This window comes from Melanostigma gelatinosum, assembly GCF_949748355.1.
Source record: "Melanostigma gelatinosum genome assembly, chromosome: 1".
In the NCBI taxonomy this organism is placed as follows: Eukaryota; Metazoa; Chordata; class Actinopteri; order Perciformes; family Zoarcidae; genus Melanostigma; species Melanostigma gelatinosum.
In genome coordinates, this window is record NC_136634.1 from 2,378,502 (window position 1) to 2,404,640 (window position 26,139).

Consider the following 26,139-nt stretch of genomic DNA (forward strand, 5'->3'; position numbering starts at 1 on the left):
CCGCTTATTTGTCATTTACTTTTAATCGAGAAACCGCTGTTTCATGTCACGATGCTCGACGAATCATCGTGGATCGGGCGAAAACAAAGGTCTGCCACGCCTTAATGCTGGTAAACGCTGGGTGGCTTCACCTACAATGATATGTCATTATTAGAGGATTTATATTTGTATTAATAATTTAAATATGCAGTTTAGTTGCAGGGGTTCACATACCTGGTGTCAAGAAGAGTCTCACACTGAAGAATCAACAACTGATTTCAAGATGAAGTCACAAAAACCCCAACCACTCACAATAAGGTACATTTTGTCTGATGTTCTCTGATCCCAAACATGGCAGCAGCTTGTGAAACATTCCTTTATTATAAATAGATCATTTGTATAAAAACACGGGCATGCTTCAATTCAACCATGGCATTTAGACATTTCACACCAAAGGCTACCGTCCAGTGAGCCGAAAACAGCGACGGACTCGTCTCATAATGCAGCGCGACGGACGGACGACATGAGACAAGATTCAGAAATTTTCACGACCACAATTTTTTTTTTCAAACACACAATTAGAACAACAACAAATAAGGTTGGTCCCCAAAATTACTTTTTTTTCGACATATTTTCATCTTTTTTTTTATTCATCTTTCAGGTTACCATTCTCCTGCTCTCTCGCGGACTCTCTGATTTTCCAGCTGTGATCCTTTCAGGTTTCCGGCGCCGTTCAGGCCCGTTCCCTGCTGTCTGTAAACATAAAAACACCACAGATGCGTTGGTTCCGTTGGTTCAGATCCTTCAGATTGTTCAGAGCAGAAATCTGCTCCTTTAAATGTCTCTGGACGTCCTCGTGTGGAAGGAGTCGTTTCTTCACATGGCGTGGTTGGTGTAGCTGACGTAGGTGGTTTTTGTTGGTGGCACTGAGGAGAGAAAAGGAAACAGCAGGTTGGTAAAGTGACACCTTCCTTTCACTAACAACACTCATCTCAGGGGAGTTCCCGAAATAGTCACTAAATGCCGTCTGTTGGTTTCATGCACAGGGACACAAGTTGTCTTTTTCTTCATGCCATTCAGAAGTACTTTACTTCAGGACGACATTACGTTACAAAGCCGAGGTTTACTTTGTGAAGTCTAGCAAAACATCATAGTTGGGCTTAAAATAACTACACAAAGGATTAGGCAACAAAAACCCGTAGTTCGGTTTAGACAAATTGCAACGAACATTAAGGCAACGAAACCACGATGTTAGGTTTCGAAAAATTGCCATGGAAATTGGGTATAGTTATATATATATATATATATACATATAACTGTAAAGTTTGGAGGATGGCGCTACAGGAAACGTCAGAAAGAGTTTGATGTATCTTCTGGTAATCTAACCAGCACGACCACAACAACCTCACAAGAGCTTTCGTCTCGTGAAGCTCGACTCTTCCTCCTCCACCTCCTCGCCTCACGCTGAGCGCTGCAGGATGAAAGAGGCTCATCACTGCTGTGAGCTTGTGAGGTTGAGCTGCTGCTTGTTAGAGTAAGCAGATCGGTTGAGTCAGCACATCTCTGAAGAGTAAACAATCCGACGTCTCACACTGTTTCTGCTGTTGGACCGAAAAAGCAGCTTTGAAGTGTAACTCTGAGCTGTGAACAATTTCATCAGATCTGGTCTCAGGTGACGTCTAAACAAACTCCAAGTCAACTTCCTGTTAAATCCTCATTAGAGAGGCTGCACTCTGACTTCACCTCCACATGGTCGACTTTACAGAGACGTTGACAGACGTCTTCTTACAGCACCTCTGTTCAGAGAATCACGAACAGTATTCACTGTGAACCTTTCCTTGTGTATCAGTGGGTGCTGCTTCTCTCAGAAAAGGTAAATCCACTTCTTCACTCAAGTCAGGCAGGAGGATCTCTGTGCATCCGGTACAGAAAGGCACTATACGGCCAAAGCTACGCCAGCGTTTTAAAATGTGAGCAATCTCCTGACACAATGGCTTGATTGTGTCCAGTCAGCTGTCTGGGAAGACAACTCGTACACAGTCCTCTTTCTTTTGTTCTGTCCTTCAATGCATCGCCACGTTAACGCCGTGGAGAGCTTTGTGCCAATGAGCTGTGGTATCAGGGGCCACAGCTCCTGGTAGGGTCTCCCAAGGCAAAGTGATCCCAGGGAAGGTTCCAGACCAATGACCCGATATGGCCGGGCCTCGACACACGGGACTCTGCTGGGCACAGCCCGAAAAATCGACACGGAGCCGCTACCCTGAGGGCCCACCACTTGCAGTGATAGGCATTTGGGTTGGGGGCATTGTTGGCCAAGCAGCAGACAAAATTAAAAACGCACAACATTACATTTTCTAAATATCGACACACTTGTTGTTTATATCGTTGCCGGCGCTGAAGCATTACACGTTAATGCCACGCAGGGTCGGACCATTTGAAGAAGCCCCTCGGCCCACTCACCGCTGGCCTCCACACCCTCGCACAGCTCCGTCTTCACCTCGCCGTTGGGCCGCTCGGCCGCCAGATGCGACAGCTTGCTGGTCATGGTGGCGACGGTGACGATGGCCTTGAAGCTGCGCTTGCGTTTGGGGACGTTCTGCTCGGGGTGTAAGATGATGACGTAGACCTTCGGCATGTAGAGCATGCCCAGAGAGACGGAGGCGCTGAGGCTGAGGGACACGGTCAGCGTGGCCGTCTGGATGTACATCTGAGGAGGAAACGGAGAGGAGCAGGTTACCGAGAGGCGTCGATCAGACTCTCGTGACCATCGTGAGATCCGAGAAATCGACTGTTTACTTCCTGTTCACGGTGATGTCAAAGAAACATCCAAACTCCACCTATTTCATGTGTTCACTTAATGAATACAACATTTGAACACACGGACTGACGAAATGATTTCATCAAATCAGAAGTAGTAGAAAGTAGCAAAAAAGTACAGTACAAGTACCTCACAATAGTACACGATAGTACACGATGGTACACGATGGTACACGATGGTACGTGAGTAAATGTTCTACGGTCTCTTGACTAAAGACAGACTCAATGATGGGCTGAACACAGCAGGAATAACTCCAGAGGTTTTCATTGAAACGAACAGATGATCGACTGCTCGGTTCATTGAATGGAATCAATGCAGTGACTCGTGTTGGTGGCTGATGATTCGTCTCCTCTTGCAGATACTCTGGCACATAACCGGCCGGCGTTTACAGCGGGAACGTCAGCGTGGTGAATATGTCGGGCTGCAGTTTTCCCTTTGCTGTTCGGGAGAGATTACGCACTTTGAGCAGTTGCAAGTCTTTTAACATGAAACATCTGCAGGAAATGATAAGTTTCTCTGACAGGAGCTTCACAGTGAGTCACAAAAATTGCAAAGTGGAAATAATGAGTGATTAAAAACAGTCTCAGTTCAAAGAGTGTTTTCAGCAGAGTATGATGTGACTGCGAGGGAAATGAAATGTACTTCATATGAACAAAGACAACAGGAACACATGGCCGGTCTCCAGGCCGGTTTTAAAATGTGCTGCTTCCTCATCTGATCTTGAGCCTCTGGATTCTGGCTTCCTTCAGTAACATATGCTCATTCTCAGCTTCATACTTGTATTTCAGTTTCCTACTCGAACATGTTTATATTCTTTACAATTTCAAAAAACACATTATTTCTCTCATACCTTCTGTTTGAATATACCTGTAATTGTTTTTTAGCGCCTGTCTCTTTAAGAACCGCTCTTGTAAAAGCCCAGTCTGTTCTGATTGGTCAAGGTATTCCGGTCCTTCCAAGCACCCAGGAAGAGCACCGGGCTTTAAAGCTTTGCATCGTGGCCAAAGGGTGGAATTACAATTTCTGGGTCAAGTGGCCCCAAAAAAACGTCTTAAATTAGGAAAGAGACGTCAGTAACTCAGCGGATCATATATTTGGAGGTGAATCAACTAGTACGAACACTCTAATAGCCCTGATTTAAATCAACAGCAGAGTCCACAGTTATTGTCCTTTTAGTTGTTGTCTGATTGAACAATTAGCAATCTTTCAAGAGTAATAATGAACAACGCGTTTCACCTCCTCTCACCCCGTTACCTGGGAGTTGTGTGATGGTTCTCAGTGGTGGACCGGTTAACTGGTGGAGCTCCATCATGTGAGCAGCTGGACCATCATTAACTCCTAATAATCTCTGTCTTCAAACAGCTCAACAACAACAACAGAGTAGAGACTCTCTCCCCATCTCAGCTTGACAGATGACCCTGAACGCATCATCAGGCTCGGTGCTGCGTTGATGAGCCAGCATGAGACTGTTGGTTCTCCGTGTTGTTGTCTGTGCCTTCAGTGTAACGATGAGTATTTACCGGCAGAAGAAGGTATTCAGAGACCCGGTACACAGTCAGAACCATTTACTTTATGTACATTTACTCAAGTACTGTACACAAAGACCATTTTGAGGTACTTGCACTTTACATTTTGTGCTACATAATACCTCAACTCCACCACATTTTGCTACTTTTTACTGTGAATGTAAAAACATGAACGCTCTCCCCGTTGAGCCAGTGTTTGGTTTGTCCATTCTGGGCTCCTGTAGCAACATGACGACATGACATGTAGACATATGAAAGGCTCATTCTGAGCTCAAAACATTCTTAGTTCCAGGTGATTACCTGAATGAATACATAGATAAAAAATGATATTCCATTTCTGCCAATAGATCCCCTGAAATCCAACACGCTGGCCCTTTAAGAGAGTATTGCTACTCTGGTCCTGCTACTTTTACTGAAGTAAAACTTCTGTAGTTGGTGGTTAAATCATTAATTACATTATTAAAATGATCTCAATAAACATGAGAAGGTAATCTACAAAAATAATCACAAAAATAAATATATGATACTAATGTTTGTAAATAATGAATAAATATGCATCAATAAATATTTATTTCATGTCAGTAATATTCAATAAAATGATCCAAAGTCGTGACATAGCCGAATCACTCACACACACACACACACACACACACACACACACACACACACACACACACACACACACACACACACACACACACACACACACACACACACCTGTTTTTTCTCTCTTCGCCCCTCCGGCATCTCTCACAAACACACCTGTGCACACGCTCCCAACACACAACGACACCAACACTGCTGCTCAGAGAATCGCCTGCGTCGCCACGGCAACCACCTCCCAAAAAAGGTGGAGGTCCGGGTTAATGGCCCCGGTGTGAAACTGTCAGCGGGGAATCCTCGGCGGGGCTCTGCTCAGCCACCAGGACGACGAGCAAGGAAAGGGAAGCGTTGGGCGGCAGATGGCGAGTTCCCCCCCGAGAGCCCAAAACAACGATTCTAGCGATGCATCAAGGATTCATTCTGAAAATGTACGACAGACAGCGAAGCATGAACTCATTCGTGGGCCTGAGAGAGGGAATAAAACCAGCTCTGAAATGATTCATGTGGCCTCTCCGACACAACCTGTTGTCACAAAAACAAACGGCAGGAAACAGCGTGAAGGTCTCACAGGAGGCTGATGAGCAGCTGAGGGGCCGACTCACGAGTCCGTATCAGAGTGACACGGAGGACCTTTGGCCCCGATCCTTGTACATCAGGGCGTCCTCTTCAGCGCCCTGACGTCGACTCCTGGGATCGGACTGGCCAATCACAACCGTCTGTCTAACATGGCGGCGTGTTTGAGACGATGACTGGTAGGAGGAGCACCGTTGAGGCTTTATTCAACAATAATAAAAGTCGATCAAAAAAGGTTTTCCCTTTATTTAGTAAAATCAACTTTTATCTGTAAATTCTGAGGGCAAAAAACACACGTTCACACCTCATCGCTGTCGTCTGTTCACCTTCGGGAATCAGTAAGCGGAACGGAAATGCATTTTAATACATTTCTCCAAACAGGAAAGATAGTTCAGAGGAAGTTATCTTTCAGTTTTTAAAGTTTGTTTCAATCCTACTGCGATTGTGGCTCAGCGGAGAGCAGGGTCGTCAATCAGAGGATCGGCGGTTCGATCCCCGGCTCCGCTCGTCGCGTGTCGATGTGTCCTTGAGCAAGGCACTGAACCCCAAAGTGATCTTGTTCCTGCGGTGTATGAATGTGATAGAATGTGATGGGCAGGTGTCACTCATGCCCTGCCATCAGTGTGTGAAAGGGTGAATGATGACGAGTAGTGTGAACGCGCTTTGAGTGGTCGGAAAGACGAGAAAACCGCGATACAAGTACAGTCCATTTACCATGACACGGGCAGCAAAGAGGTGGATCATCATTTCATTTTAGAGAGAAATGGTTCCTAACATGACAGCTGGAATATTTCCTTTCTGATACAATTGTACAGCTTTAAAAAGAAAAGTCTGAGTCATCAAACTTTAAATCTCCTTTACGGGGAAGTTTCAGGTGGAAATGAAGGTTCTGGAGGTTAATGGAGGGCTGAATCCTGTGGCCGTGCGGTTCTCCGTGTCTGTGACCTGGATGCCGACTCCCTGCCCGATCAAAGCGGAGCTGGTTCAAAGCTCAGGACTGTGGAAGTCTGATCTGAGAGCCGCTGAGGTCTGAGAGAAACCGCAGCAGCAGATCTTTAAAGTGAGCATCAGCAGCAGCAGCAGCAGCAGCAGGACGAAAGAGACGCGGCAGGATCATAAAACAGCAGAATATTCAGTCCATTTAGTTTGTTTTCCATCAGTTTGGAAATCTAATTGATTGATAAACTAACTGCATGTGCAGCTCTGCTCAGGTTTCATGGATCAACATTCGCACTGACTCTCTGCAAACCAACGCACACACTGCACCTCAAGCAGAAAGAACTTCCTGCTTTGGCATTTCTGAAGTCCAGCACGCAGAGCGTGCTGAACTTCAGAGAAAGCTCCAGTTCCGACAAATCCACTGAAATAAAAGAAAAGGAATGTGGATGTTTCTGCAGGTTCAATGTCACGCGTCTGTTATTAGCTGCAGTGAAGCGCAAAGTGCAAAAGTGACTTTCATCAGGTTTTTAGAGAAAAAAACAACATTTTGTTGTGATGTCATAATTAAACTTAATGTTATGACACAATGATTGACGAGTCAATTTAAAAATGGCACTTCATATTTAAAAAGTTGCCCAGCCCAAATAAAAGTGAATGAATGTATTTTAAAACTTTACTTTGATGTAAAAAAACAACAACTGTAATCGAGTTCAAATGATTGATTCTTCAAAGCTATGATGTTGATGATGATGATGATGATGATGATGAGAAGATTGAAGGTTGAATACAGCAACTCTTCGTTGGCCACAGAAGGAACTCGACTCACAGCTCTGGTAGTGTTTGTCCCAGAGAGACTGTTTGATTTATGTTTCCTGCTAAATATTAGACTGCAGAAGGTTGAGTTTTGGGGACATTAGGATTCATATCTCTCTCTCTGTGCTGTAAACTAGTAACAGCTTTCCTTCATTTGGCCCGGATCTTTCCCCTCACACACACACACACACACACACACACACACACACACACACACACACACACACACACACACACACACACACACACACACACACACACACACACACACACACACACACACACACACAACAAAAAACCCTTAAACGACAGCAATGGATGGCGGGTAACAACACTGTGGTTGTTATTGACTTTCTCTCCACAAGTCTGAGGCTCAGGAGGAAGATAAGCAGCGGAGCAAAGCTAATCGCTGCCAACACACTGCTTGTGTTTTTTCGTAGGAGAACAGAATACATCGGTGAGGCAGCAGCAGCAGCAGGTATCACGCAGTCGGTGTCAGGGTGGACTGCTGTCCAGGGTCCAGGAGGCAAACATTCCTCACAGCCGCGTGTTTGTTACTTTGAAGGAAATGTTTTTTTTGGCTTGTTTCGTTCGTCATCATTTCGCTAAGCCCCGCCCCCCGCTGTCAGAGCTACGGTAGCATGGAGCCCACACTGTCACAAACTGCACTTCTTGAAGAAATATCAGATTTTTGAAAAAACCGAAAAAGTGATTCCATAAATAAGCCAACAGAAGGTTTACAATGTGAGTGTGAAGGATGGATCCAGGACGTCAAACTGATGTTTGTTCTGGCATCGTGAAGTAGCTGATGCTGATAATAAGAGTACTAATAGCAGCATTAGCATATTGATATGATAAAGTAGCTCATCAGCTGAGGTCAGAGGAGCCGGGTTCCCGGGAGGAGCCCGTGTGGGTGGAAGCTGCATGCTAATGGTCTCTGAGTATCAAAGCCTGGTTCTTTATGTATGGAGGCAGCGCAGGTCTCTCCCAGCGGACGCCGACTCCTCTCCGTCTACCTTCCCCGTGCATGCAAACGCCTCGTTCAGGAACCCAGCCCGCTCTGAAGTGCTTATTAGTGATTCTGTGGCTTCTCCATGTCGGTCCGCCGTGGCCGACATGCTGCTGCTGTGAATGTCAGCCAGTGAGCCTCCTGCTCCAGATACACAGGCCGACCTTAAAAGAGCAGCTGATCAGTTTCAGCTCCACCACGTTTGCGATGCAGTCTAATTATAACTGGGTGTATTTCAGAAGGGGCCTGGCTTTCTTTACAGATCTACTTTAGTTTATTCAATTCATTTCTGATGGAAAAGCCCAAGAACACAAATCTGCCTCAGAGGCATTCACAATCTGTTCCACAGACGACATCCACAGTGAACATCTGACTGCACTGAACTTCTCACTCCACAAACAGACAGTCAGCTTGATAAATAATGTGGCGAGAGTCTGACAAAGGGCGACAGACGAGTGCGTGATGAGGTAATTACACCGCACAGGACAACAGGAACCCTCCGCCGTCGTCTTCATCAGCCCTCCGGCCCCACGGTCACGCAAGTACACGCGCCCGAAAACCTCAAGTCCAAATGAGGCGATCAATACACGCTCTGTTCCAGAGAGAGTATTGATACGATGTTTTAAAGGAGACATTTAATAAGTCACCACTCGACATGAGAGGTTTACAGCAGCAGTAGGACGCTTACATTATATTACATTATATTACATTATATTACATTATATTACATTAACAGACGCCTCACCACAGAACACATCATGGAAAAGCTGCAGACGCATCCGTCGCAGTGCAACGACTGTTGTGTTCAAATGACTCCTCGTTTTGTGCGAGTTCTCCTCCGAAAGCCGGCAACGTTTGTCATTTTCCGCTCATTATATGCATACAGCCTTTCAAAATAAACTTCCTAAGTAAGCTTTTAGGCAACAATGTGGAATAATAATAATAAAACAATATTAATAGAATAATAATAATAATAACAACTTAACTTTTTTAAACAAGAGACGAAGCTCAAAGTGCTTTACAATATTAAAAATTAAAATTCAACAGATGACAGTGAAGGAAAACAGACAAACAAACAACTTAATCATCAGCCAAATTCAATAAATAGTTGTTAAGATGTCAAATGTTAACCTGCGTCTCTTATAGCTCTTCATAGGGTATTGCATTATTTTGGAGCAAAAAAAAAACATTCATTCAAATCTTTATCTGCAAACTAACCAGAGAGTCCAGCTGTCAGATAAATGTAGTCGAGTGAAAATAACAATATTTGCGTTTAAATTGTCGTCCCTCAAGAACTCCACTGGCCGGTTAGAAAATGAATCAGCAAATATGTTGATAGTCGTCTGTAGTGACCAAGATATTTTGTTCCACCTCCTCAAATGTGGAATAAATGATTCTCATAAAAATGTCAAAATTCTGCATTGAGTAGATTTATGTTTTTTCGTGTGGTATTAGTACTTTTACTTCAGTAAAACATGTGAGTACTTCCTCCACCACTTTAGAAACGACTACGGCCCATTTACCACCTCGTGTTAACACGTGATCTACAAAATAAAAGCGGACCACTGCCGCGTGATTCATTTCTCTGTGTTCTTTCTTTGCTCTTCTGGTTTGAGTGCAGCAGCTGCAGATGTTCTTTGAAGATGAAGAACTGAACCTGAGACTCTGAGCAGCTCCGACCTTCACAGTCACAGCCGCTGAAAAGGCCAAACTGGAGTCGATCAACGGCGCTGATCCCTCACTGAATGAACACTCTGACCTCTGACCTCCTGAGTAGTTACAGCCTGAACGCAGTCCGTTTCATGACTGATGGAACACACTTTCTGTTTCTTACCCAATGAGACAGAAGGCTTTTTAGCAGTTTTGCTGCATCTTCTTCATAGGAACGCAAAAGCAGCGCCCAAAACGCTTCACTTTCCTTAAAAACAATTTCAAAAAGCCGCCGTTGAACGTATTGTTTTCTGAACCGCAGTACGAGCACATGTTTGTACACAATTTACTCCAACTGCTGATCAGTTCTGATGATTTCAGGTCCTTGTTTACTTCACTACGCGATGATCGAACCTGAAACTCCTCCCTGCGCTTCATCAACAACTCTCCTGCTTTTACTTTTCTTCAGTCCTTTGACCAAGTCACTCACGGCTCACACTGGAATCAACATTTCATCGTCTTTTCCCCTGAAATGAAACTCCTCTCCGCCACTTCAGCTTCTTTGACCAACTGTTGGGAGAGAGTCCACGCCAGAGATTTGATGAAATCAAACGGGATCTGTTCAAACGGAGAAGTGTTCAGAAGGTGCATACCAACATGAAGCAATGCGGGGTGGATGGAAGTTGTAGGAAGGGAGAGATATTCAACGAAAGTAAGCAAAGTAAAGGAAACTGCACTTGTTGTCTTCAGAACTACAATCAGATCAGCTGTGATTCACTCAATGTGTTCCAACCGCCTTCAGCTCTGACACTTCACTCGAGACTTTCAGCACCAAACTTCAACTGAGTGTAAACTCATGAGGCTCATGGTCATGAATCTAAAAGATCAACTTCATTCAGCGATTACACTCAAACAGACTCATTACACTCCACTGAACCTTCAGCAGTTCTATTCCTCCTGTTTTTAAGCTCTGCAAGCTAAAATAAAAGTTTCTGATCTGTTCCTCTTCAGCAATCAAGACATTTTAAAATCATCTCGTATCGAAACAAAATAATAGTTTCTGCTTAATTTCACCAAATCAATCAACTCAGACGTAAATGGAAGCAGACTTGGATTTCAACTTGAAATGTTTACCAGACGTGCAGCTGTTTCATCGATGTACCGGTTGTGATTCTATGAAAGCCGTCACATTATTCACGCGTCTCCAGCAGACGGGACGCTTTGAGCTGCTGCAGCAGGTTGATCAAGAGCCCAACCAGCAGACACAACTCATTGAATAATGAATAAGAAGGCCTGAGGCGTTGTGTTCATTTCAAACAGTCTGTCTCTCCAGTGATTGCAGAAAGAGAAAGTTTCATTTGGCTGCAGCGTTTCAGTAAGAACACTGAGAAGAGGATTCTGTCTGCAGACTCTGTTCGGGGGACGGTGATGTAATCTTCATGTCTGAACGTTCAGTCTGAATCTGCTGCATCAGCCATTTCTATGGGTAAAAACAACCAAAGGTAGAACTGGAACCGAGTTCTTATCAGCTCAGGGTATCAGGAGGAACCGGGACACTGCAGTTACTCACTTGTTCTTAAGACTGTGTGACAAAACAACCGAAAGTTCAATCTCAAAGTCCCCTTACTAGCTTTTTGGGGCTTTCAACGCACACCTGCTGCCGCTCCCCTTTTTGTATCAGCTCAGGGGTCTCATCCAGTCACACGTTGACAGGATGTGGGTTGGCCATTGTTCAAAGAAGGTGTGTGGGGTCAGATCTTGCTTTCCTTCATCTCTAATGAGGGTCATTTGTGTTCAGCAGGTTGCTCAATGCAAAGGAAGTTGTGGAGATGGCACTACAGCATACAAAGCCTTCGTGTCCCTGCAATGATTCACAATGCAATCAGTACAGGGTTGTGAATCATCACAGTTGAAGCCTGTGAAGTGATAATCGTGTAAATGAATTGTGAAACATTACAGTTCAATCTCGTGAAAGTCTGGGGAATAATGTAGCGTATAAAGGAGGTCAGGAGGTCAGCGCAGTGAGAACAAGTCTTCCTCTGAGCTCCACACACGTCTTTCAATTTTGTGGCAATCTATTGAATAAGTGCTGAAATATTTCAGTCTGGAACAAAAGGTGGACGGCCCAACCGACTGACCTGCAGGTGGCCTCTGGCTTTTACATCTCAACAGTTAGTTCATTTATCACTGAGACAGGATCTTCAAGGGATGACTTTGGTAACTTTGGGGGGACTTTGGAAGACGCGTCCAGAACACTTTGAGCTTCAAAGTGCCATGTTGCTTTCACTGATTGGAAATCAGATGCGATTCGGGTCGCTTGTGTCCTGGTGTACGTCTACACCAGCAAATCAATAGTAACTGAACTGTAGCAGCGAGGAAAAAGACTGATGAACTCGGTTGAGAGGAAATGACAGTGAATCGCTCCACCTGATCTCCCCACAGACACGATAATGAGCAAAATCCTCCATCTGGCATCTCGCTTACAGAACACTCAACCCACAGAACTCAACCCCAAAAAACAGTCGTCTCAATGTGCTCAATTTCATTTTGCTCTAATTAGTTTTGTGCACTGCGGCTGCAGAGCAGACCCGTGGTGATCAGAAACTAATCAACGATCAGTCAGTCAGTCAGAACGGAGCATTAACTGCTTTATGGTCTGTTTGACTCTAAATGGACCATATTTAGGTTAAAATGTGCATTACATTTGTCTGGAAACATATTAACGATCTCTACCCTGTAATACAAGACCAATCTTCATTTCTTTCTTGTGTCTTCTACAAAGATCAGGTTGCTTACTTTTTAAGACCTTAATACCGTAGCTTCCAGTCTGTTACCGTGATATAACAGCCATCAAGTGCATGTTGAAGACATTTTTAAAGTGTTATAGTCTTAAAATGAGTCAGCTAAAGTTTAGGACCAACTCATGAAACTAATGTTAATGTTCTCGCTCGCTAGAGCTGAAGAACTCTGAAACACTTCAAAATCAACGGACCCCAGGAGAGAAAAAGAAGCTGCTTTTCTCTTTTTCTATCTGAAATAAGACTCTGGGACTCTCAAAAAATCTCACAAAAAAGAGTTTGAAGCCTTTCGCCCAATCAGTAACTGTAATGGCCTTTTCCAGATCAGGATGAATCGCTCGTTGTGTAATATTTGAAAAACACTTTGGGATTTGGGAATTGAAGTTTTCACAAAAATTACCCGAAAAAAAAAAAAGTACAAACTACAAGATCTCAAACTGCTGTCACCTGTGTCAGACAGAAAACATAGCGTATGTGAGTGAGGACATGTAGATGCTGGAGGGCTGAACATTACATGAAACATGACGTGGACATCATGTCTCTGAGCGGCACACTCACCCGCTCCGCCGACTGCGCCGTACCGAAGAAGATGGGGATGAAGGCGAGCCAGATGATGCAGGTCGTGTACATAGTAAATCCAATGGGTTTGGCCTCGTTGAAGGTCTCTGGCACGCCACGTGTCTTGATGGCATAAACAGTGCACGTGACCATCAAGAGGATGCTGTATCCCAGCGAGCAGATGAGCGACAGGTCGGAGATGTCACACTTGAGCACGCCGCGAGCGTTCCCGGGATCCTGCGTGCGCTGCTCGCCGTAGTCCACGAAGGTGTGCGGCGGGTCGGCGGCGAACCACACGAGGACGCCCAGCAGCTGGACCGAGATGAGCGAGAAGGTGATGAGCAGCTGGGAGGCTGGTGAGATGAAGCGCGGCGCCGTCACCGCCGGCTTTCCCTGCTCGAAGATGCGGTGGATGCGGTTGGTCTTGGTGAGCAGCGCGGCGTAGCTGAAGCACATGCCGAGGCCCAGGAATATTCGGCGGAAGGAGCAGACGACCACGTCGGGCGCTGCGATCATGGGGAAGGTGATGACGTAACACAGGAAGATGCCCGTCAGCAGCACGTAGCTCATTTCCCGCCCTGAGGCACGAACGATGGGGGTGTCGTTGTAGCGCACGAAGGTGACAATGACAAAGGTGGTGGCGATGATTCCCAGGACGGAGATGAAGACGGGCAACAGCGCCCACGCCGAGTGCCACTCCAGCTTGATGATGGGGATGGCCTGGCAGCTGGTGCGGTTCTGGTCGGGTCTCTTCTCGTAGGGGCAGAGCTCGCAGGTGAACTCGCTGGCCTGGATGTGGTATCCCTCGCAGCGCTCGCAGTGCCAGCAGCACGGGACGCCCTTCACCACCTTCTTCCTCTCGCCGGTCCGGCAGGGCAGGCTGCACACCGAGGCCGGCAGCGAGGAGTCGCCGGTGGTCCACTGCAGGGTCTCCATCTGACGGAGGAGGGAGGAGGAACCAGGCTGGTCAACATCTCTCATCGAACAGATAAGCTGACCAGACTCAGCAACATCAGGGTTATCATTTAATCACAGCGAAGCCGCTTCGTAGCTTCTTATCAAGCTTGAGTTCAGACTGTTTTGTCGAACTGCTGTTTCCAACATCCAGAGAAAACGTATCATGTTTTGTGACAAGCATCTTTAGGTTATCTAATTAATCGGATAAGTTCACAAAGTTGGAAGAGTTGGAAACATTTCTTTCGTCTGTAAAGAGCAATAAAGATTTCATCAGATATTCACAACAACAGGTCCGTTTTATAAACACTTTGTTTGGCAGTTCAATCCCCGGATCCTTCAGTCCCCGTCGATGTGTCCTTGTGCAAGACACTAAACCCCAAATTGCTCCCAAAGGCGGTGCCTACGGTGTGAATGGTTAGTGACTCCTGATGGTCAAGCTGGCACCTTGCATGGTAGCCCCTGCCGTCCATGCATGAATGGATGTGAATGGGTGAATGACATGTGGTGTTAAAGCGCTTTGAGTGGTCGGTAGATTAGAAAGGCGCTTTATAAGTAATCCATTTACTATTTACCATTTTCATTTAGCATAGAATTGGCATTATCACCATCTACATTATTGGGCTGTTGAAATCAAACCTCACGTCTCAGACGGTTCGTTACACAGAACCATCTGAGACGCCGTCATTGGAAAGTGTTTTGGAAAAAGGGCAGGCTCTTCCAATTAATACTGTGCAGGTGATTGGATGAACCATCTGTCAATCAAATTCTTAACAAAGTCAGTCAGGAGAAGATCAAAAAGACCTTTTCCATCAAGAAGAGTCTTTAATACTCCCCGGTTCTGATATATCTGATGCTGTAGCAGGATCTATGCCAGCGTCGTTGATTTGGCCGCATTACTTGACAAGATGGATTTCACTAGAATCCAGCTGCCGTGCAAGGTTGTTCAAATGATCACCATCATGACTTTAGCGATGGCAGATTGAGCCGATTGGTCCTTACATCGAGATGCAGCTGATCGGTCCAGTGTCCGATGGCCTTGTACTCTGCCGTCGACCTGTTGTTGATCTGATACTGGAAGATGTCGTAGCGTCCGCGGGCGTCGCCATTCTCGTTGAAGGTGACGGGAGTCCCTGCACTTCCTGCCAAAAACACAAAGACAAGAACAGATTCCTGGCTCAGACGTACTTTATTTAGGTGTCTGTTCGCTGGGACAGTCATTTTACACAATTGTGTTCTAATCATGTGATCAAGCTTGTGAGCATTCGTTTCTTGATGCTAGACTGCTCGTCTGCTGCTCTTACATTAATCTTACATCACTCGTTGACAAATGTAACTTTGGGTCATTTGTCTGAATCTCCGCTTACTGATTGGCTCCTGGTCATGTCACTCAAAGTGCTCCAAGAAAACGAGATGCAAGACAAAGAGTTATCCTCACCAATGGAGGTTGGGGATGAAATGTGGAGGTTGGGGATGAAATGTGGAGGTTGGGGATGAAATGTGCCAATGTGTGGCGATTGTTTGGACATTCTGAAGTAGATTATTAAGCAGGAAGTTTTTGAACAATTTTACATTCATTACAGCCATTTGGTGTCTTCAATCTTCTTTCTACCATATCATTCATCTGGATACATTTGGGGTTTTGTATCTTGCTCCAGGAAAATGAAACATGAGGACAGGTGGAGAATGGAACGACCAACCAACCTGCTTTGCCATGTAAGATAAATTCCCCCTTGCTTGATTTTTCTCATCACGATTGAATCTGTTCTTGTGACATGAAACCAAACTGACCACAGTGACTAACCCTTCAGGAGAGATGAGGCCGGTGTGTTTTTGAACAACTCTTATTGGTTTTGTTGCCGTCTGTTTTGTCGTTTGTCTGTTTTGTCTCTTAAAGCAGTCAGCTGTTGTTTTCTCTCAGGTTTTCTCTGCAGGTTTGAGTCATCTTATCACAATTTCCTCGCCAGCTCGTCACCAGAGCAACCACACAAACGTCTTGTTGCAATATTGTCTAAATCCTTCCTGCCAAGTTAAAATGTTGTCTAACGCTGTTCACACTGCGCCTGCAGATTCTTTTTATTTTAATCATCTGAACCTTCAGGCCGACTCAAATGTTCTGCTTTCCATTGTAATCTCTCCTGAGCAGTGATGTAAAAACTGCCACATACTGTGTACATCAATCATATTATGAGCTTTTATACAATTATATTATCCTGTAAAGTGATTTGTCACGTCGTCATTGCCTTCAATGAGGCATTACGCTTTTATTTAGTTTAATTCATGAGTCTACAAGTGACAACAAACAGATTTTGATTGATACATGCATGGGTTTTTAAGATTGTTGACATGAATTCACATGAATTTTGTGCGATCATTTTAGTTTAATGTATAAATTGACGAGCTCAGCTCAGATATGACAGAAAAATGAACTTCTCTCATAGTACATTTAATAAAATGATCTGGAATGGTTAAACTACTTCGGGGCAAATCCACGAAGAAATGATGGCACCCTGAATTGCGGATCATTGAAAAACTTCTGTCTACCGCGTCTCAAGGTCCGATTTACAAAATAAAATCATGCACGTGTAATTGTAGCCCAAAAACAGCCACAAAGGTTTGCAGCTGAATGGCGTTCACACGTTGGTTGCATCTAATTGCTATTATCCATGCGGCAAAGGATGAATGTGCTGGAGGCCATACACTCCTCTTCTGTTGGGGGAAAGAAATACATCAATACGGACAATATCAATTACATTCTCTTATTTACGGTAAGTGTTTCTCCCCTTAAGGAGAAGCACAGCAGCATAACTTCATTGATTCGATCAATCTTGTTTATTTTCTCATGTATTTTCATAAATGACGCGTAGAGGAGCCGAATTCATTTATTTTTCATGGCACAGCGGTCATCGCGTCCCAAAATAAACGACAGCCTTTACAAATGTGCTGCAGTTACACCAACTCTCAGAATACGCTTATAGTTTCACTGCAACTGCATCCGGCAATCAGCGCTGACCTTTGTGAATTGGACTGTTTTTGCCATTTGCACAGAACGGGTCCAATTCTGCTTAAAATGTCTGAATATTATTTTATTTATACGTAGAAATAGCACAGGAGCATCAACGTCGCATCCATTTTGTATTATTCATAACAGAAATAAATTAATTCAGATGTTTTTGTTTTTTTTAAAGATGAAAATAATGAGCCTCAGTGAGACTGACAGTCTAACATTTACGTTTCATGCAAATCTAGATGAGAATCAGATTTTTTTTTGACAAGTTTTAGAAAAAACAAAGACATACAAAAACAGATTTTTGCAAAAACCTGTTTTCGTGTTAAATCAGATTCAAATTGAAGCTGCAGAGACGTGCAGAAACCTGTAACTAACCTGAACAAACTGTTTAAATAACTTTTGAAGACACATTTAAGTGCTCAGAACATTTATTGCGATAATAATTAAGTCTTTATCCAAAATCTAAACCCTGCTAATTGTAATTGAGGGATGAGGGATTCATTTCTATGGGCATGCTGACAAAACTAATTGTTGCAAGTCACAGTGCTGATACTGAATGTATCTGCTACATTGTTCTTGAATACATTTCTTCGTCTTCGCAAGAGCTCAAAAAAGCAAAATAAGAAAAGCGTAATACAGTAGAAGCGCTTGAGATGATTGTTAAGCCCTTTTTCATTTTTAGGGAACCTGCAGACTGGAGATTGTGACTGATAGAGAAGATTGAGATGCAGCTCAGCAACATGTCGAGTCGTTCAAGTCATGAATCAGAAATAATGATGAATTAATTGGGACCCAGAACATCGTGATGGAGTATACGATGGTCTTTCCATGCTCTGTTACGGCTCATAAGCTGCTGCAGCTATTTTTGGGTCTATGTCATTTGTATCACAGATATGGTGCTAAATTGAACCCTTTTTGACCACGAGAGAATTAACGAACATTTATAGAAATCCCTAGAAATGACCACACAAAGACACAAGCCGCTTGGGGAAGACTACAGAAAACCCAGGCTCGAAAAACTGTTGACATTTTGAGATTTCTGCAAGAATTGAATTTTTCGCCAAATGGATGGCGAGCACCTCTGGTCCAGAAAACCGTTTTATTTTCAATATTCTTAGAGAAGCCACACACAAAGTGTCATGAGGCTGTGATTATCCTAGAGGTCACAACAGGTCATTTTATACAGCGACGCCACATAAAAAATGGTCTCACGATGAGAAATGGCAAAGATGGGGACGACACACATGAATACAAATGGACTCATTGGATCCACGAGAGTCTCGGCTTTCCATTCATACCCACGTTATGCAACTCCAAGACCGTTCAGGGACCCGAGTATGCAGACATATTTAAATATACCATTTTAAGAAGAGGCTAAAATAACAACATGCAAAACAAACTGCACATTGAAACACAATATCTGATCTGTTTATCTTCTGTTTCTTCATTCACTTGTTTCACGTTGCAAAGAACACAGATGTTCACTTAATCCTCCTAAACGTGATGTTTTGTTTTCAGATTCAGCCTCGTTTTTGAATTTTTCTTCCAGCTGCTGTTGTTTCACGGCATTGTGTTGCTCTCGTACAGTAGTGCTGCGCTCCTCCCTGCGGGGCGGGTTCAACACCGGGGACGGCAGAGTCTCGAACTGGAAGCGGATTCGTTTTGGAGTCGTTGAAGCCGAGAGGAAGCGAAGCAGATTGAAGCAGAAGAGCCGAACAACAACAACTAAAAGGAAACAGATTTATAATGAAGTGAGTGGGCGCCGGTGTGATTCTTTCCTGCCCTGATTTAGTTCTTCAACACGAATGAAAGCATCACAAATCATGTGAGCGTGGCGATGAGTCACCAAAACTCGCCTCCAGAGAATCTGTGTTGATGCAAAATGAACGTCCTCGCTCGACATCATTTCCACACGCGGTAATCGTGATAACTCTGCGGTGACACATGGTTCAGCTTTGAGACACAAACAGTCTGTTGTGGAGAATAAACTAGACTTTAAGCTGGTTGTCTGCAGTTTACATTAATGTCTGTCCAAAATGTCATCACTTCATCATTTTATCTTATGAGTTATTTCTGTGAAATTGTCATATTTGGCTTTTTAAATCTTGAGTTATGTTGAAAAACGTGTTTTGTGAGGTCAAAGTGACTTGGTTGAAAGGCCGGTGTTTTTAGACCCACCGGTTCACCTCGACCTCCTTCTTAAGCGGAGTTTGCCGCTCTTTATACTTCCTGGTTACGTAGATTTCATGCGAATTGATTTTGTGGGATATAGATCACGTTTTTGTAGATATAGCGACTAACCAGGCAGCAATCTACTGTTCTGTAGAGTGAACCAATGCTGAAGTGTCTTGAAGCTGCATTCTCTCTAGTGTCCACCAGGGGGCGACTCCTCTGGTTGTATAGAAGTCTATAGAAAATGACTCTACTTCTCTCTTGATTTATTACCTCAGTAAACATTGTAAACATGAGTTTATGTCTCAATCTCTAGTTTCAAGTCTTCTTCAATACAGCATGATGTTCATTTAGTACATTATGGTCCATTTAGAGTCACACAGACCATAAAGCAGGGGATGCTTTAGGGCGGGGCTACACGCTGATTGACAGGTCTCTACCAGAGACCTCCATCCTCCTCAGTCCAAATATGGTCACTTCTGTTCACTGGTTGCAAAAAGCCAAGATGGCGCCCGTAATCCAAGACAACATCCAAACACCGAATTTGAGGCTTCAAAACGTCAGTGCACAAACCATGGATAATGTCACAATGACCACGTCCACTTCTTATATACGGTTTATGTTAAAACAGTGTTTGAGAACAGCCTGGATAGAGACAGCCGATAGGTATGTTCCAAGATCACCAAGAACTTAAAAGAAATGTGATCCTCTGTTACAGACAAACACTTGTTTTTCGATTTAAACCACAACTACTCCTTCAAGGTATTGAGGGAAGTTCTGACGGCTGTGAACTTTACTTTCCAGACTGTCGATACATGCTTTGTCACAGCTGCAGTCTGTCATCAAGTCAGTGCAGAAAGAGACGTGGCGCTCCATTAATCCACCTATAAGTGTGTGTCGCCCAGAAACACAGCGGAGCGAGCGCCTCAGAGCTTTATTGAACCGGTCCTTTCGGTATCGATTGTTTCCGGGAGACCTTGGCGGGCGGCGTGGGCGGTCAGAGCTGCAGCTCGTCCATTCATCCGTGTGATGATACGCTCTCGCTCTGCATCCTCAGCTTATTCAGGTTCCTTCACTCCTCATTCAGCTGTTTTGTTGGATTTCAGCCCCACTAAAGTTTTGATCATTTTTGATTCAACATATTCCCTTCAGATGTCTTGATCTCTCACATGAATAAAAGAAAGATTTGTATTCATTCGAGCTCAGAAATCTGAAGAAATATCTGCTCTTTACCAAGTTGTTGCCATGGCAGAATTCTAATCATGTCACAGGCTGCTGATTTTGTGATAACTAATAACCTGAAATCACGTTTCAGTTTTTCAGAAAGAGCGATGAAATGAATATATATATATATATACACACACACATGTATATATATATATGTATATATGTATGTATGTATGTATGTATGTATGTATGTATGTATGTATATATGTATATATGTATATATATATATACATATATATATATATATATATACATATATATATATATATATATACATATATACATATATATATATATATATATATATATATATACATATATACATATATATATATATATATATACATATATATATATATATATATATATATATACATATATATATATATACATATATATATATATATACATATATACATATATATATATACATATATACATATATACATATATACATACATACATACATACATACATACATACATACATACATACATATATATATATATACATATATATATATATTGATAAAACTAAATGAAGCGAAGCTTAAAGAACTTTTTTTGTACGATTAATCTGCACGTTTGATGAGTGAAATTGTACGCAGTGAAACAGCAAAGTCGTTTCTTTTTGGAACGAGGTCAATCTTCCTGAGGTTGGATGTCAACCAATCAACACATTCAAATCTATAGATGTAGAGCAACACTGAAGCTCCGTAGTCTGAACCGGACGGCATCACATCCACTGCTCACCTTTCACGATAACAGCCGTGGACATAACAGCTCAGGCTGTACAACAGTTGACCTCATCATGGTTTAATGAAGGCTGAGAAACCGAACCACACTGAATACAGAGAACACTGAAATACACCTGTGAACTCCGAGCAACAGTCTTTAGGAAGCAAGATATTTCATCTGGGACAGAAAGGAAAGGAGAGGGAGAACTGCTCCTTTCATCTCGAGGTGCAGAATCAAAGCCGCTGAGCTCTTCCTGCTTGTTTGCTCTTCCTGCTTTGTTCAGCAGTGTGTGAAGAAGCTGCATATTTGAAGTGAAGTGCTAGCGGGAGATGAGCTCTTCACATAATCACTTCACTCACCTACAGTATCTGCCCCCCCCCTCCATCCCCCACCACTGATCCGACTGTAAAGGGTTTCTCCTCCTGCAGCTCCACAGGGTCAGTCGCTGCATCCCTGTTAAAAACGCCAACAACAAGCTTTTATCGCCTGTTAGTAAGCATCTGCTGCCCAAATGAATCAGGGGGGAACCTCTCCGACATCCCCCCCCCCAATGCCTCGCTCTGCCGATCTGTTCAACCAGGACATTACAATGGGGGCCGGCTTTAGCGCAGCGAGCGCTAACATTAGCACAAGTGTCTCGACTGGCCTCCCGACGCTCCTCTAAAAATAAGCAGTCGGACGAGGAGAGCATGGGTGAGTTGGCGATCAGCCCCTGGACCCGCCGTCGCTTCGTCCTGGATTTCGCTGCATTTCATACATGGAATTATGGGAATTATCTTGATCTTTGGTACCCAGAGTGAAGATGACAACTCTTGGCACCTTCTGGAGTAGTAATTGCTCAAAGAAACCGATAATAGGAAGGTTTATGTACTTAATAAATTGATGTTTCAGCAATAAGCTCTTATCCACCACTGAGGTGCCCTTGAGCAAGGCACTTAACCCCGATATCCTCCAGTGGAGGTAAGATTTGCCGTTGTTTTCAGCAAATGTGTAATTTTAAGATAATCTTTTATGGTCCTACACGGGGACATTTGCAGGATTACAGCAGCAAAGTGGAAAACATTGAGTTATTAAATATAGGTTTATAATTATGTAGGCTATAATAAAGAGTGATATTGCTTAACTGTCAGTTACTTATGTCAATTTTGAAAATAGGTTGGAGGCATGGATGGATTAGTGAACGGGCCTTGGGGGCACAGACCCAAGGGCCAACAGTGTCAGGGGCCTTCACCTCCAAAATATCATGAGAAACATGACTCAATAACAAACTACAGCAATACAACACTCCAAAAGAACTACAGAGAGCACAGAGAGACTTGCAAAGACTATGAAAAGGTCCCAAACAATCACAGAGAGACACAACGAGGGAGCGATGCGAAACAACTACAGAGAAACAAAACGACCGAAAGACACAAAAGGACTTCAAAGAGAAAGAGGCCTTCCAGTTAAGAGGTGTACCTCCTCCTTCCCAGAAGAATTAAAGTTACTATATTTGCATCACGTACGACACATCACGTACTTGTTTGCAGTTTCATTTTTGTTTCCATTTCACCTGCAGATTCTTGGAAGCCATTGATTTCCATTAACTTCTGGAAGTGTTACCAAGCAACAGTGATGCAACTTTGACCACAGAGGCTGCATTAGTCCTGTCAGAGTGATGTGTCACACAACTAAAGCAAGTTCTGTGTCTGAAACCGCCAGAAGGCAACTGGGAGACAAGAGACCCCGAAGTTCCCACTGGTCCTCACAAAGACACAAGAACAGGAACACACACACACACACACACACACACACACACACACACACACACACACACACACACACACACACACACACACACACACACACACACACACACACACACACACACACACACACACACACACACACACACACACCATTTCCTGAATGTGCTTTGTTGTCCTGAATTCCTTCTTAATAAGATTCCTCCTCCGGGCTTTAATCTGAAAAATGACTGACTAATCTTCGCCTCCGTGACAGGTTTCCCGTCTCTGCCCACGTTTGCTTTTCATTCACCGAACGAGGCGAATATCTGTTGAATGTTTAAAAAAGCACGGCGTGCGGCGCCTCAACGCTGACTTTAACTGTGCACAGATTTACAGTTTCAGGCCGGTGGGTGAAACCCACCGCGCATTCAATGTTTAATGTGCGTCTTCCTCCTCCTGCAGAAATAGCATCCAGCAGCTCCTCACATCCATCAGAGAGATGAATCCCTGAGAGCTCAGCACATCGGCTCAATCTCCTCCTTCGTTCTGTCGGCGTCCTGTATCTCTCTGTGCTGAGCAGGTGGAAAGAAACATGATTCTAATTTTTCAATTTATCCCCCGTGTGCAGGTGGAGGCTGGGAGGAGGAAGAGGAGGAGACATACGGGGCTGTAAGGAGGAGAAGATCTCCAATCTCAAGTATCATAATTTACGGGAATTCACGGTGGAGTGGAAGCCAGCGGAAAATATGTCACCAGAACTGATGTGTGCAGACAAGTGGACGTGTCTTCAAATGTCACGTTTTGTTCGACCAACAGTCCAAAACCTCAAAATATTGTTTGAACAATGATTTTAAAGACGGATAAAAGTGGGAAAGAATGAATCACATTTAAGAAGCTGCAAATGTTTGAAAAGTGTCTCAAAAAGATTCAGCGACCATCAAAATAGCTGCAGATTAAATTTCTGCTGATCAACGAGTACCAACAGTAAGTACAAGACATAAGTACAAACTGAAGTACTTTATTTGAGTTTATCCATTTATGCTACTTTATACTTCTCCTCCACCACATCTCAGAGGTACATATTGTACTTTTGACTGTACTACATCTCAGAGGTACATATTGTACTTTTTACTGTATTACATCTCAGAGGTACATATTGTACTTTTGACTGTACTACATCTCAGAGGTACATATTGTACTTTTTACTGTATTACATCTCAGAGGTACATATTGTACTTTTTACTGTATTACATCTCAGAGGTACATATTGTACTTTTTACTGTACTACATCTCAGAGGTACATATTGTACTTTTGACTGTACTACATCTCAGAGGTACATATTGTACTTTTTACTGTATTACATCTCAGAGGTACATATTGTACTTTTTACTGTATTACATCTCAGAGGTACATATTGTACTTTTTACTGTATTACATCTCAGAGGTACATATTGAGACTTTTTTTTTAGAAAAGAGTTACAGATGTTTGAGTCTCAGCTGCTGAATCCATCATGATGTCGTTTCCTTTGATTTGGGGTTATTTGCCTTTTACCTTTTGATATTTCTTTGTGTCTCTTGCTGTCATTTGTTATGAATTATGAATTATTCAGAAATTGAAATTGTTCTCTTGTTTCGTAGGAAATTGCAGAAAGATATCACACGACTCGTTGTATGAGGATAATGTTGATCAGGAATGAGTGATGGAATATTGTGAGAGGAAGTTCAGAGTTTGAAGACGTTTAAAACTTGACATTTGGGAGGAAACGATGGGATTATGAAGTCTGTTGTGTTCATTTTCAACGTTGGAGAAGCGCTCTGGCCCAACGGTCGCATTAAAAGAAATCTCAATGAGTTGAGAAAACGACACGCTGCGAATGAACACTGATACAGGTCCTACCGTTGAAGCCGACGGCGCGGATGTGGGCCAGCAGCTCCTTGCCGTCGATGTTGGCCATGCGGGGGCAGAGGCCCGGGTATCCGGCACAGAGCTCGCGGTGCATGTGGTGCAGAGCGTGGGCCATGGCGTACACGGCGTCCATCACGAACTGAACCTTCCCTTCCTGCTCGTAGGTGGAGTCACGGCCGACTTTCTCCAACCCTGGAACAGAGACAGAGAGGCGTCAGCTGACCGGTCACTCAAACGATCAAAGACAATAGAAACACACGCGATGGGTCGTCAAGCGATACGATGGAAAACTCCAGAACATGTATTTTGTACTGTTTCAAGTGTCAAGAATGCAGATGATGAAGATCACGTGATATGATAGACAGACACCTGTAAGGTCTTTGTAAAAAAAGAACAAAGGTTCAGTTTTTAGATTAATGCATTTTTTTACATTTCAGATACACACCAATCAAAATCTGGAAAGAAAATGTAATCGTCAGCGAAAGTTATGTACAATTTAGGTCCGACACAAAAATCGATACTCATCTAATTTCCTTGTAGGTACTTTTAGCCCCATCCCATCCCTGTTTGTTTAATTTCATCCAACCCAAACCTCATCATCATCATGTGTTACCGCCATCCATTAGCAATCCCCATTGGACCTTTCACTCCTAGAAACTCATTTGTGGTCTAAAATTAAGTGGCGTCGTTAGCGATGTGCTGATGAACACTGATGTTATTTTGGGGGATACATGCGGCTTTCAGCTGCTCAATAACACAAACACTTTGCTGCGGATCCGTACAGATCTTGTAATGAAAAGAATAATGTTTTTTTGAAATTATATATATTTTTTAATGACCCGTTGGTGAATTCAATGAGCTTCCATATAATATGCTTCAGTAAGTTTCCTCCTCTGGGGACCAAAGACATCACCGTGGATTTCATGACAGCATTTGTTGAGAAAGTGATCGACGGACTCATTCATGGTCATCGTTAGAATCTGCTTCTAATGAGGCAGAAATATGACAGAAAACATCAAACACTGAGAAGGTGCAGCAGAAAGAAACAGCGAGGCAAGTTAACAAACTTAATTAAATTCTGTGTAAGCTCTTTACTTTTTTGAATCAAAGGTTCCCGAGTTCGTCCTTGCCGCCAGGCA

The 26,139-nt window shown here is 43.4% G+C and overlaps 1 protein-coding gene across 1 annotated transcript in view; it reads right to left on the reverse strand.

Annotated features, from left to right (window-relative positions):
- Nucleotides 1-855: 855 nt before the first annotated feature.
- LOC306777031 (metabotropic glutamate receptor 8-like) overlaps nt 856-26,139 on the reverse strand; it is a gene marked incomplete at both ends in the record, with an annotated part of 71,910 nt that continues 46,626 nt past the window's right edge. Inside the window, 5 exon segments of the mRNA XM_079267977.1 lie at nt 856-905; nt 2,440-2,686; nt 13,267-14,202; nt 15,223-15,362; nt 24,992-25,192. Of these exon segments, the coding sequence (XP_079124103.1) occupies nt 856-905; nt 2,440-2,686; nt 13,267-14,202; nt 15,223-15,362; nt 24,992-25,192 (1,574 nt within the window).